The 13,455-nt window shown below is 43.3% G+C and overlaps 1 protein-coding gene across 6 annotated transcripts in view; it reads left to right on the top strand.

Annotated features, from left to right (window-relative positions):
- LOC131948718 (brefeldin A-inhibited guanine nucleotide-exchange protein 3) overlaps positions 1-13,379 on the top strand; it is a 32,275-nt gene extending 18,896 nt beyond the window's left edge. For 5 of the 6 annotated variants that reach the window (XM_059310385.1, XM_059310387.1, XM_059310388.1 and 2 more), the window contains 17 exons: positions 2,270-2,386; positions 2,494-2,685; positions 2,936-3,179; positions 3,268-3,447; positions 5,097-5,352; positions 5,448-5,631; positions 5,788-6,503; positions 7,065-7,235; positions 7,319-7,436; positions 7,556-7,784; positions 7,875-8,140; positions 8,387-8,502; positions 8,750-8,990; positions 9,632-10,023; positions 10,177-10,322; positions 11,314-11,499; positions 11,756-13,379. In XM_059310385.1, coding sequence (XP_059166368.1) covers positions 2,270-2,386; positions 2,494-2,685; positions 2,936-3,179; positions 3,268-3,447; positions 5,097-5,352; positions 5,448-5,631; positions 5,788-6,503; positions 7,065-7,235; positions 7,319-7,436; positions 7,556-7,784; positions 7,875-8,140; positions 8,387-8,502; positions 8,750-8,990; positions 9,632-10,023; positions 10,177-10,322; positions 11,314-11,499; positions 11,756-11,980 — 3,979 coding nt within the window. In that variant the 3' untranslated portion in view covers positions 11,981-13,379. The remainder of the gene's footprint in view (positions 1-2,269; positions 2,387-2,493; positions 2,686-2,935; positions 3,180-3,267; positions 3,448-5,096; positions 5,353-5,447; positions 5,632-5,787; positions 6,504-7,064; positions 7,236-7,318; positions 7,437-7,555; positions 7,785-7,874; positions 8,141-8,386; positions 8,503-8,749; positions 8,991-9,631; positions 10,024-10,176; positions 10,323-11,313; positions 11,500-11,755) is intronic. The other variant, XM_059310386.1, reaches the window with a different exon arrangement.
- Positions 13,380-13,455: the final 76 nt, after the last annotated feature.

Below are 13,455 nucleotides of genomic sequence, written 5' to 3' on the forward strand. Positions count from 1 at the left end.
ATGCTCACCTACATCAGTGGAATGTATGCGCACACACATCATTTACATCCCTGTCCACACACATAACTTACATCCCTGTCCACACACATCACTTACATCCCTGTCCACATACATCACTTACATCCCTGTCCACACACATCATTTACATCCCTGTCCACACACATCACTTACATCCCTGTCCACACACATCACTTACATCCCTGTCCACACACATCACTTACATCCCTGTCCACACACATCACTTACATCCCTGTCCACACACATCACTTACATCCCTGTCCACACACATCACTTACATCCCTGTCCACACACATCACTTACATCCCTGTCCACACACATCACTTACATCCCTGTCCACACACATCACTTACATCCATGTCCACAGGTCCACACACATCACTTACATCCCTGTCCACACACATCACTTACATCCCTGTCTACACACATCACTTACATCCCTGTCCACACACATCACTTACATCCCTGTCCACACACATCACTTACATCCCTGTCCACACACATCACTTACATCCCTGTCCACATGTCCACACACATCACTTACATCCCTGTCCACACATCACTTACATCCCTGTCCACAGGTCCACACACATCACTTACATCCCTGTCCACACACATCACTTACATCCCTGTCCACACACATCACTTACATCCCTGTCCACACACATCACTTACATCCCTGTCCACACACATCACTTACATCCCTGTCCACACACATCACTTACATCCCTGTCCACACACATCATTTACATCCCTGTCCACATGTCCACACACATCACTTACATCCCTGTCCACACATCACTTACATCCCTGTCCACACACATCACTTACATCCCTGTCCACACACATCACTTACATCCATGTCCACAGGTCCACACACATCACTTACATCCCTGTCCACACACATCACTTACATCCCTGTCTACACACATCACTTACATCCCTGTCCACACACATCACTTACATCCCTGTCCACACACATCACTTACATCCCTGTCCACACACATCACTTACATCCCTGTCCACATGTCCACACACATCACTTACATCCCTGTCCACACATCACTTACATCCCTGTCCACAGGTCCACACACATCACTTACATCCCTGTCCACACACATCACTTACATCCCTGTCCACACACATCACTTACATCCCTGTCCACACACGTCACTTACATCCCTGTCCACACACATCACTTACATCCCTGTCCACACACATCACTTACATCCCTGTCCACACACATCACTTACATCCCTGTCCACACACATCACTTATATCCCTGTCCACACACATCACTTACATCCCTGTCCACACACATCACTTATATCCCTGTCCACACACATCACTTATATCCCTGTCCACACACATCACTTACATCCCTGTCCACACACATCACTTATATCCCTGTCCACACACATCACTTACATCCCTGTCCACATACATCACTTACATCCCTGTCCACACACATCACTTACATCCCTGTCCACACACATCACTTATATCCCTGTCCACACACATCACTTACATCCCTGTCCACACACATCACTTACATCCCTGTCCACACACATCACTTACATCCCTGTCCACACACATCACTTACATCCATGTCCACACACATCACTTACATCCCTGTCCACACACATCACTTACATCCATGTCCACAGGTCCACACACATCACTTACATCCCTGTCCACACACATCACTTACATCCCTGTCCACACACATCCCTGTCCACCTGTCCACACACATCACTTACATCCCTGTCCACACACATCACTTACATCCCTGTCCACACACATCACTTACATCCCTGTCCACACACATCACTTACATCCCTGTCCACACACATCACTTACATCCCTGTCCACACACATCCCTGTCCACCTGTCCACACACATCACTTACATCCCTGTCCACATGTCCACACACATCACTTACATCCCTGTCCACACACATCACTTACATCCCTGTCCACACACATCACTTACATCCCTGTCCACACACATCACTTACATCCCTGTCCACACACATCACTTACATCCATGTCCACAGGTCCACACACATCACTTACATCCCTGTCCACACACATCACTTACATCCCTGTCCACACACATCACTTACATCCCTGTCCACACACATCACTTACATCCATGTCCACAGGTCCACACACATCACTTACATCCCTGTCCACATACATCACTTACATCCCTGTCCACACACATCACTTACATCCATCATCTATTTCAGGTGCTGTGCTCACATCTCTGAGCTGGAACACACTTATTTTAGCCAAGGCAACAACCAGTCCAGTTTACCAAAGATTACACATGGAGCCTTGGCCAAAGATGGAGCAGAAGCTGATGGGTTAGTACAGAAGGGTTCATTGTATTCCTTTTATTAAATCAAATCTTACAAGCTTTAACCTTTACCGTGCTACTTGCTGTGAAGCATTGAACCAAATTTCCCCTCAGAAGCTGTGAAACAGACATGTACTCTGGCCATATTGCACCAGCAGTTCCTGTGGCCCCTAGGATCAATGTGCCAGCCCTGATACAACAGAGTGGACTGGAGTCTGGCTGGGATAACTCACTAGCTGCTGGAGGGGTGCTGACATTCTCACAGGCATCTAAAGCATTGTGTGGTCTCTCTCAGGAAGTTGACAGGTACACATCTCCCCAGCCTGTTTTAAACCTCTAATTCCCCAGCCTGTTTTAAACCTATAATTCCCCAGCCTGTTTTAAACCTACAATTCCCCAGCCTGTTTTAAACCTCTAATTCCCCAGCCTGTTTTAAACCTCTAATTCCCCAGCCTGTTTTAAACCTACAATTCCCCAGCCTGTTTTAAACCTACAATTCCCCAGCCTGTTTTAAACCTATAATTCCCCAGCCTGTTTTAAACCTCTAATTCCCCAGCCTGTTTGAGGACGCTGCTGACAAACTTTGTCTAGATGCCCTCCTGAGTTTTCTGAGGGAGCTGGGTGAGGCCACGGTGGTACAGCAGCAAAGACTGGGGGGTGAGAGGGCCAGCAGCCGGCCCCCCACCAACGCTCTCCATCTGTACAGGCTGCAGCAGGTCTTGGTGCGTGTTGTCAACAGCTCCCGGCCCTTGCTCCACCTCTTGAGGGTTTGGAGTGTTGTCTCCCCTTATCTAGTCCAGGTCTGTATAGTTCTTAAGTCTCTTGTGTGCTTGACATCCTGTACCTGCTGTGTTAGACATCTCATTTCTCATTTCATCTACTTATCAGGCTACAGGAAACCCTGATCATGTGATCTCCAAGATGGCAGTGACCTCCATCCATGAGTTTATTGTCTCCCTTGTGAGCCAGAGAGAAGAGAAAGCCTACTTCCATGTCAATGAATATGTGTGTAAAACCTTTGAGGATATGCTGTGTCTTGAGCTGTGTGACGGGGATGTACAGGACCAGGTATAACATGTCAATGAATATGTGTGTAAAACCTTTGAGGATATGCTGTGTCTTGAGCTGTGTGACGGGGATGTACAGGACCAGGTATAACATGTCAATGAATATGTGTGTAAAACCTTTGAGGATATGCTGTGTCTTGAGCTGTGTGACGGGGATGTACAGGACCAGGTATAACATGTCAATGAATATATGTGAAAAACCTTTGAGGATATGCTGTGTCTTGAGCTGTGTGACGGGGATGTACAGGACCAGGTATAACATGTCAATGAATATATGTGAAAAACCTTTGAGGATATGCTAGAATCTATGTCTTGAGCTTTTTGATGAAATACCTTTATTTTGTAATATACAATATATATGAGAAACCAGACATTTAATACAATTCCTTTGCATTCTATAGAATACCTAAAGTTGGCAAACCATGTGTAAAACAAATAAATTATACATTCTTTAGGCAATTATTTAGAATATGAAACAGAGTACACTTATTCTATCAAGACTCTAAATAAAAAATGAAGACTATGAATATTGCAACAATATTGATTATTATTTTAATCAACATTTGAACATGAATTATCACCAATACTTTGACTTAGTGTACCAGTCGTTCATGTAAGTAGAAAGAGGTAGAATGTTATCACCAATACTTTGACTTAGTGTACCAGTCGTTCATGTAAGTAGAGAGAGGTAGAATGTTATCACCAATACTTTGACTTAGTGTACCAGTCGTTCATGTAAGTAGAGAGAGGTAGAATGTTATCACCAATACTTTGACTTAGTGTACCAGTCGTTCATGTAAGTAGAGAGAGGTAGAATGTTATCACCAATACTTTGACTTAGTGTACCAGTCGTTCATGTAAGTAGAGAGAGGTAGAATGTTATCACCAATACTTTGACTTAGTATACCAGTCGTTCATGTAGGTAGAGAGAGGTAGAATGCCGATTGTAGGAATTTTCAAATTGTCTTTTCATCGTAAATTAATAATGTTAAACATAATTAAAAATTTAGTTTGTGGGCACAGCTATGATAGGAACCTACCATGAGTCGTACAGTACTAGGTACATACTTTTTTAATATCACATCTTTATGTTAGAGTGTTAATCTGTGAGAGATTTAAGACTGGTGGAGGCTTACAGCACAGTGATGATGGCTGATCTAGTTTTTATTGTTGTCTTCAGATTGTATGTTGTATATGTGAGCTGGTGGAGGCTTACAGCACAGTGATGATGGCTGATCTAGTTTTTATTGTTCAGATTGTATGTTGTATATGTGAGCTGGTGGAGGCTTACAACACAGTGATGATGGCTGATCTAGTTTTTATTGTTCAGATTGTATGTTGTATATGTGAGCTGGTGGAGGCTTACAGCACAGTGATGATGGCTGATCTAGTTTTTATTGTTGTCTTCAGATTGTATGTTGTATATGTGAGCTGGTGGAGTCTTACAGCACAGTGATGATGGCTGATCTAGTTTTTATTGTTGTCTTCAGATTGTATGTTGTATATGTGAGCTGGTGGAGGCTTACAGCACAGTGATGATGGCTGATCTAGTTTTTATTGTTGTCTTCAGATTGTATGTTGTATATGTGAGCTGGTGGAGGCTTACAGCACAGTGATGATGGCTGATCTAGTTTTTATTGTTGTCTTCAGATTGTATGTTGTATATGTGAGCTGGTGGAGGCTTGTAGCTCTCAGCTCCAGTCTGGATGGCGTCCCCTGTTTGGAGCTCTACGCTCTGTAAAGATAGAATACACAACTAGTGAGGCTGTGAATGAAGCACGTCAGAGGCATGTTGCTGCAGTGATGGATGTGTTCAATGTCTACCTCAGCATGGACAATGTCACAGTCTTTGCTAATGCTACAGTGGACTGTATACTCTGTCTGCTCAAATATGTGCATGGTCCAGGTAATTGAACTAGATACATGCTTTATCTGTTAAGTCGGGGTACAGTCTGGATTTGATCAGTGACACCAAAGTAACAAGCCCTTATTCTCCACCAGCAACATTTGACAGTGACTTCAGTGATGACAGATCAGAGTCTGGCAGTGACGACGAGTACGGCAGTGCTGAAGGCGAGCTGGAGAACCTGTGTGTTCCTGCCCTCAAATACCTGACACAGGTGTGCCAGATTTTGACTTCCATGTGGCAGATGCCAGCTTGTCCCATTTTTAAAGGTGCTCATAGGTAGGTGCTAGTTTTTTCTCCTCTCTTTGTATTTTAGACCTATCTTTAAAAATAATGTTCCCAGTGGAATGTTTTTTTTTCCTATTTAATTTCTCTCTTTAGAACATGTATTTTGGTCCCTGTCAATTATTGTTGGGGTTGAATTTGTTGTTTCAGAATTCAGACTGATTCTGCTTGTCGCACTGTGGATCATGAAATTCCTTTCATGAACTTTAAACAATTTGCTGATGAATTTTTATGTACCCCAACCTCTGTATGCAACACTGCAGATGTCCAGGCAGGTTTAAAAGATGAGTCCCTACCAGTTAAAGGTGAGCAGGTGCAGTCAGGCGTGGCTGGTGTTGAGGGCAGGGATGTGAGTTGCCCAGACAACAGTGGCACAGATGTGCATCGCCCAGACAACAGTGGCACAGATGTGCAGCGCCCAGACAACAGTGGCACAGATGTGCAGCAGGCTGAGGGCCAGGACACCCCAGTAACTAGCTCGCAGGTCCTGGATGCTGATGCTGACAGGCCATCTGGCTGCCCCAGGGAGGAAACACAGGTAGAAAGTAGTCAAGTCCAGGCTTGTGAAGGTGCTAAGGAGAGTGCCAGCACCAGACCTGCAACACTGTCTGGGCTTTCAGCTTGTCATGAGACACAGGGATGGGGGGACAACTTCACTGCGTATGATGTGTCCAGCACACAGAGCACAACCCATCTGGGCAGCTACAGGTCACTGGATGACATGGACAGCAAGTCTGGCGTCCTACACGTCTGGTTCCTGCTGCTGGATGGCCTGGTCTCTGCCATCAACCACTGCCCCAAGTCCAGCCAGTCACATGCTCTTGGCACCTTGATTGACCTGCTCAAGTTGGCTGCTCATGTCCCAGGTACAGTACAACTCACACGTGCCAGATGTCAAATCCTCATGTCATCTGTCATATCCTATTTGTGCCAGATGTCAAATCCTCATGTCATCTGTCATATCCTCATGCCATCTGTCATATCCTCATGCCATCTGTCATATCCTCATGATATCTGTCATATCCTCATGTCATCTGTCATATCCTCATGCCATCTGTCATATCCTCATGTCATCTGTCATATCCTCATGCCATCTGTCATATTCTCATGCCATCTGTCATGTCATCTGTCATATCCTCATGCCGTCTGTCATGTCATCTGTCATATCCTCATGTCATCTGTCATATCCTCATGTCATCTGTCATCTCTCATGTCATCTGTCAAATCCTCATGTCATCTGTCAAATCCTCATGCCATCTGTCATATCCTCATGCCATCTGTCATATCTTCATGTCATCTGTCATGTCATTTGTCATATCCTCATGCCATCATATCCTCATGCCATCTGTCATATCTTCATGTCATCTGTCATATCCTCATGCCGTCATATCCTCATGCCATCTGTCATTTCCTCCTATTTGTGCCAGGCCCAGAGTTTGCCATGTACTGTGTGAACCACCAGCTGCTCCCCATGCTCCAGTCCTGGCTGCGGCGTGGCTCTCGTTGCTATGGTTACTGGAACACTGCCATCATCAGCTTTAAACAGTGCTGTGGTCTGGTGGCTGATCTGGTGGTGGAGTTCCTCAAGAAATTCTCCAGTGAGTGTTCATGTTAAGCCAGCAAGTAGTTTGATGACCTACCCCATTTACCCGGAGCTGATCCCAACAATCTTCTATCCTAGGTGAGCCATCTGTGGAGGACCCACTGCAGTTGATGCTGAAACAAACATTTGATGTCTTTAAAGAATGTGTTGCCCAACCTGTAGAAAATATCTCCCGCCTTGGCTGCTCTTGTATCAGGTATATTGATTGCTCAGACTCTCACACTGAAGGAGTGATATTGACATTTACTAGACTTAAAGGTTGTTCAATTTGTTTTAAAATATAGCCCTATTTACCAACTATGATTGATTTTGTAGGCATGTCCTTCTGTCTGCGGGAGCCTCCATGTCAGAACAGCTGTGGCAGGTGAGCGCCATAGCCGTGCGTCAGGCCCTGAGTGTCACCACGTACAACCTGCAGCTCCTGATGGCTCTCTTTCACCCCAACTCTGACAACTTTTACGGGGACATTGGGCAGGTCAAGGTCGCCACCAGGAAAGACTGCACTGTTGTTGACTGTCTGAGGCTCAGACAGATGGCCAGACAGGTAAGTTCTGCCTGTCACACAGACATCACAGCTGTTATTGTTGGCCCACATCATTAAACCAATTGCTCAAGTTTATTGATGATCTTGCAGGTGTTTCTACTGGACAGTCAAGTCTCCTCCATGCCAGATGTCCAGTACGACACTGACCAAGACAAATCTTTTGTCTTCCTCCTGTACCCACCTGGACATCAAGACAGTCTTAATCCAGACCATATCACTACCAGGTTTAGTCTTAATCCAGACCATATCACTACCAGGTTTAGTCTTAATCCAGACCATATCACTACCAGGTTTAGTCTTAATCCAGACCATATCACTACCAGGTTTAGTCTTAATCCAGACCATATCACTACCAGGTTTAGTTTTTCTCAACATGTTTTCTTCACTTCAATTTCACTGATTTTTGTCAAGATGACTGTATCATTTGAAGACACAATCTTACATACAGTTAATTTTTATAATTATATTTGCAAGTTGAGTAATTTTTACGTTTTAGAAATATTAAAGTAATAAAATTAATTATTCTCTTTTGATGTCATTCACAGAAGTCTATTATTTAAGTGATTGTTAATGTAAAATGGATGTGTTTACAATTTGTTCAGGGTTCCGTTCCGTCATGTGATAGTGGGCCTGCTATCTAATCAACTCCTGCTGCAAACTGTTGGCTCCATTTTGCTGGACAAGAATCAGAAGCTTGACCAGGAGTCATCTTTGCCTGGTAGGTTTAGGTGCTGAAGTTATAGTTATCTTTGCCTGGTAGGTTTAGGTGCTGGAGTTATAGTTATCTTTGCCTGGTAAGTTTAGGTGCTAGAACTAGTCATCTTTCTTGTTACCAACATTTCATCTAATTGGCTTTGATTATAATGTTTGAAATGGTAGAGAATCCTAATGTCCAGTTTTTGTGTGTCATGTCATCTATTGACAAAACAAGTCCATCAAGTGTAAAATATGTTAATATCTCCTAGGTTTGATGGAACACATGTCCACACGAAACATCCATCAGTTTCTCTCTGCACTCCATGATGTCTTTATTGTTGCACAAGAGTTTGATGCTCGGCCAGGTCTGAAGTTCCTGCTCCAGAAGGTGGCTTGCCTGGACGTGGCTGCCAATCTGTACAAACAGGCTGCGTCTGCCATGTTGTTCCATGTTCACAGCTTGGTGGAGATCTGTGCAAGCCTGGACAACAGCAGTATCACATCCACTCAGTAAGTTATCTATCCACTGGTCAGTATCACATCCACTCAGTAAGTTCTCTATCCACTGGTCAGTATCACATCCACTCAGTAAGTTCTGTATCCACTGGTCAGTATCACATCCACTCAGTAAGTTCTCTATCCACTGGTAAGTATCACATCCACTCAGTAAATTCTGTATCCACTGGTCAGTATCACATCCACTCAGTTTCTCTATCCACTGGTCAGTATCACATCCACTCAGTAAGTTCTCTATCCACTGGTCAGTATCACATCCACTCAGTAAATTCTGTATCCACTGGTCAGTATCACATCCACTCAGTTTCTCTATCCACTGGTCAGTATCACATCCACTCAGTAAGTTCTCTATCCACTGGTCAGTATCACATCCACTCAGTAAGTTATCTATCTACTGGTCAGTATCACATCCACTCAGTAAGTTCTCTATCTACTGGTGCTTAGATAGAAAGAAGTTAATGCGGTCATTACAAAAAATGGATTAAAGCTCTGAAAAGATTGTATTCAGTTAGTGGGACAGCATGATCAAGTGGTAGAGAACACATTTAATTGGTCAAAGAAATAGGTGAACTCTACTTCATCTGCCCCATGGTGCAACTGGGCCTTAAAGTTTTTTGTTACTTTACTTTTGACAGAGTTGCCATTACACCAGTATCTGAATCACCTGATACTCCCGGGGTGCTGCCTTCAATGTGTCAGCTGAACCAGCAAGCTAGCCTGTCTCTGGCCAAACCATTGAGCAGTGGGAAGATCTTCCTACCCCTGCTGCAGATAACTTGTGAGGAGCTGTGCCAGAGCTACATGGAGGTGCTCAGTCATGCTGGCAAAGGCTCATTGCTGGACAAGATGGCAGAGAAACCTATCTTCTTCCTGACAGTTCAACACGACGACATCGCCCAGATAGCCTCCCAGGTTCACTCCCTGGCTGCTGCAAGCAAAGAGCCCAGCAAATTTCTTAAGTCCCAGCCCAAACCTTTTGAGTCAGGGGCTGTGAAACCAGTCAACTTTGATGTCAGCACCCCACAAAGTAATTCCTTTATCTATACTGGTAGATTAGTTCCTTTAGGCTGTAGATAGATTCAGACCAGTTTTAAAACAGTCTTGTAATTTTCCTGTCATTTGTATGTTCAGTTGAGCAGAACTCAGCTGATGTAATTTCTCATCTCATTTGTTTGTTCAGTTGAGCAGGACTCCGAGCTGGAATCTAACACAGATGATGACACTCACAGTGAGATCAGCAAAGAGAGTGATGTCATAAGAGAGGAGGAAGAGGATGAGAGTCGGATGAAAAGCAAGAGGGAAATTAGAGAAGAGTTGGAGAGTAAAGTAAGTAGTTTTAAGTGGGGTCATATCACTGCCTTAGTCAAATTGTATGTAAGTAGTTAAAAAAACTGGACTTGCAAATACCCTGTCAAAAGCTCTTTGGTTGTTCTTGACCAAACTGTCTTCATGTCCTCACCTGTGTCTGTTGTGTCTTCATGTCCTCACCTGTGTCTTCATGTCCTCACCTGTGTCTTCATGTCCTCACCTGTGTCTGTTGTGTCTTCATGTCCTCACCTGTGTCTCTTGTGTCTTCATGTCCTCACCTGTGTCTTCATGTCCTCACCTGTGTCTTCATGTCCTCACCTGTGTCCGTTGTGTCTTCATGTCATCACCTGTGTCCATTGTGTCTTCATGTCCTCACCTGTGTCTTCATGTCCTCACCTGTGTCTTCATGTCCTCACCTGTCTGTTGTGTCTTCATGTCCTCACCTGTGTCTCTTGTGTCTTCATGTCCTCACCTGTGTCTTCATGTCCTCACCTGTGTCTTCATGTCCTCACCTGTGTCCGTTGTGTCTTCATGTCATCACCTGTGTCCATTGTGTCTTCATGTCCTCACCTGTGTCTTCATGTCCTCACCTGTGTCTTCATGTCCTCACCTGTCTGTTGTGTCTTCATGTCCTCACCTGTGTCTGTTGTGTCTTCATGTCCTCACCTGTGTCTTCATGTCCTCACCTGTGTCCGTTGTGTCTTCATGTCATCACCTGTGTCCATTGTGTCTTCATGTCCTCACCTGTGTCTTCATGTCCTCACCTGTGTCTGTTGTGTCTTCATGTCCTCACCTGTGTCTTCATGTCCTCACCTGTGTCTGTTGTGTCTTCATGTCCTCACCTGTGTCTTCATGTCCTCACCTGTGTCTGTTGTGTCTTCATGTCCTCACCTGTGTCTTCATGTCCTCACCTGTGTACATTGTGTCTTCATGTCCTCACCTGTGTCTTCATGTCCTCACCTGTCTGTTGTGTCTTCATGTCCTCACCTAATGTTCTGTTATGTCCCAGGTTTACACTGTAGCCACAGACCAGGTGATAGAAACCCTGATGCATCAGTACAAGAGACACAAACATCAGCGCTCCATGCCCAACTTTGTCAGGCTACCCAAGTTTCAAAGGTCAAGGCTACAGGTACAAAGGAAAGTCGCTGTTGATGAGAACATTGAAAAACAGCAGAAGAGTTCCATCATGAAGGTAATCTTTATGGTGTGGTGAAACATCTTTGTTGGTGTGGTGAAACATCTTTGTTGGTGTGGTGAAACATCTTTGTTGGTGTGGTGAAACATCTTTGTTGGTGTGGTGAAACATCTTTGTTGGTGTTGTGTGACACCTATGTTGGTGTTGTGTGACACCTTGTTGGTGGGGTGTGACACCTTTGTATTGTTGGTGGGGTGTGACATCTTGTTGGTGTGGTGTGACACCTATGTTAGAATTAAACTGTTTGTTACAGGACAGTGAGGCTCACATCCAGGCTTGGTCAGATATGCTGACAGCTGTCCTGCAGATGATTATGAACCTTAACGACCATTGTTTTTCCTCCCTGCTGCCTGTGACCTTCACCATGGTCAGCCACCTGATCTTGAATGCCTCAGACGCGGCACTAAGGGAACAGCTGGCTCAGTGCTTCAACAGACTGGGTAAACTCTATAACTTTGCTCCTGTCAAATCTCCCTAGAGATCTTCCACTTTACAACTGCATTTTTTGTTTTTTAAGTTGGTACATTTCATTTCTCTCATCTTTAAGTCCCATCATCTAACCCACAGCCAAACATTTCATTACTCTCAGCTCTAAGTCCCATCATCTAACCCGTAGCCAAACATTTCATTACTGTCATTCTTAAATCCCTGCGTCTAACCCTCAGCCAAATGAACCCCCACAATCAACTATGGCCAACTTACTTACACTATGAACAAGCTTGTATTTGTAGATGCATCACATTAAATCTATTTTCATTTTGTTGTAATACATGACTGATGAAAATTGCTTCAATATGTTGACTTGATTACTTAATGAAAATTTTAACTTTGCAGTATAACTAAGTCTTCTCTAATTATAAAAAACTAAACATTCTCTAATTCCTGATGCACTGATGATATTTTATTCCAAAAGATGTTTATGTTGTCTTGAATGTAGCAGTACTATAATTTATCACCAAATTACTTGCAAGCTGATGTATATAAGTGACAATTATTGTGATATTTATTGACTTTGTGATAAAAGATTTTCCTTTGTCATTTTGAAAGCCAATTTTGGCTCATTGGGGTCTACCACAGACCTGGTTAATTTATAGTTCACTTTGGTGCAATCTTGGGTTCAGGGCAATCAATCTTGGGCGTAGTGCAATCTTGGTTCTTCTAGTCAACACTGGTTTCAATATTATTGATTTACAGCTATTAAAATGAGTTTTTTTGTTCTGGACACATGTATTACTCTATGTTTGCTTAGGTTGTGATGATCAGAACAAAACCTATCTGCCTGTTGTTTGTCAGTGTAGTGGTGACCTCAGTATTATCTTATCCCACCATATGTTTACAGAGTAATATTTATGGCATTACGGCTCATCCATTTATGACATCCACAAAAAGTGGGAAAATTTAACAGACTTCTCAAAACTTAAAGTTTAAAAGTATTATTGCCTCCGAGATAGACTTTGTGAACTCAAGCAATTCCTTTAAAGGTTTAGATTTTGTATACACGAAAATGCAGCTCAACAGGTCACAACCACTAGAGCCAGAACCCCCACTCCACATGCTTTAGTCAAAACCACTTATCCAGACCCCCGTCTCTTCTGGTGTGGATGTCATAAATGGATGTCCCTTTATAGTATTATGGATTGCTATAAGGCATTTTAGAAATAAGGAGTGATAAATTACAAGCATCACTTAATTTTTGCCAGGCAAAAAAACATATGAATTTATTTAATTAGTAGCAGTGATTTGTCAGTAATTATAATTGCATTTTATTAATATTTTTGAACAAATATTTGTTGTCTAAGTTGTGAACAAAATCTGTGCAATATATTGTATGTAACTCAAGTTGTGGATATTCTAAGATTAAAATTACACCCACAATGTCTTTTTGTTTCTCTGATCATTTCTTGCCAGCCAGTATCTTTTTTACGCAATGTTTTTTGGCCAGTATCTTTGATG

Source organism: Physella acuta, unplaced genomic scaffold (assembly GCF_028476545.2).
Source record: "Physella acuta isolate Inbredline_101_S28 unplaced genomic scaffold, ASM2847654v3 ptg000658l, whole genome shotgun sequence".
NCBI classification, from domain to species: domain Eukaryota; kingdom Metazoa; phylum Mollusca; class Gastropoda; family Physidae; genus Physella; species Physella acuta.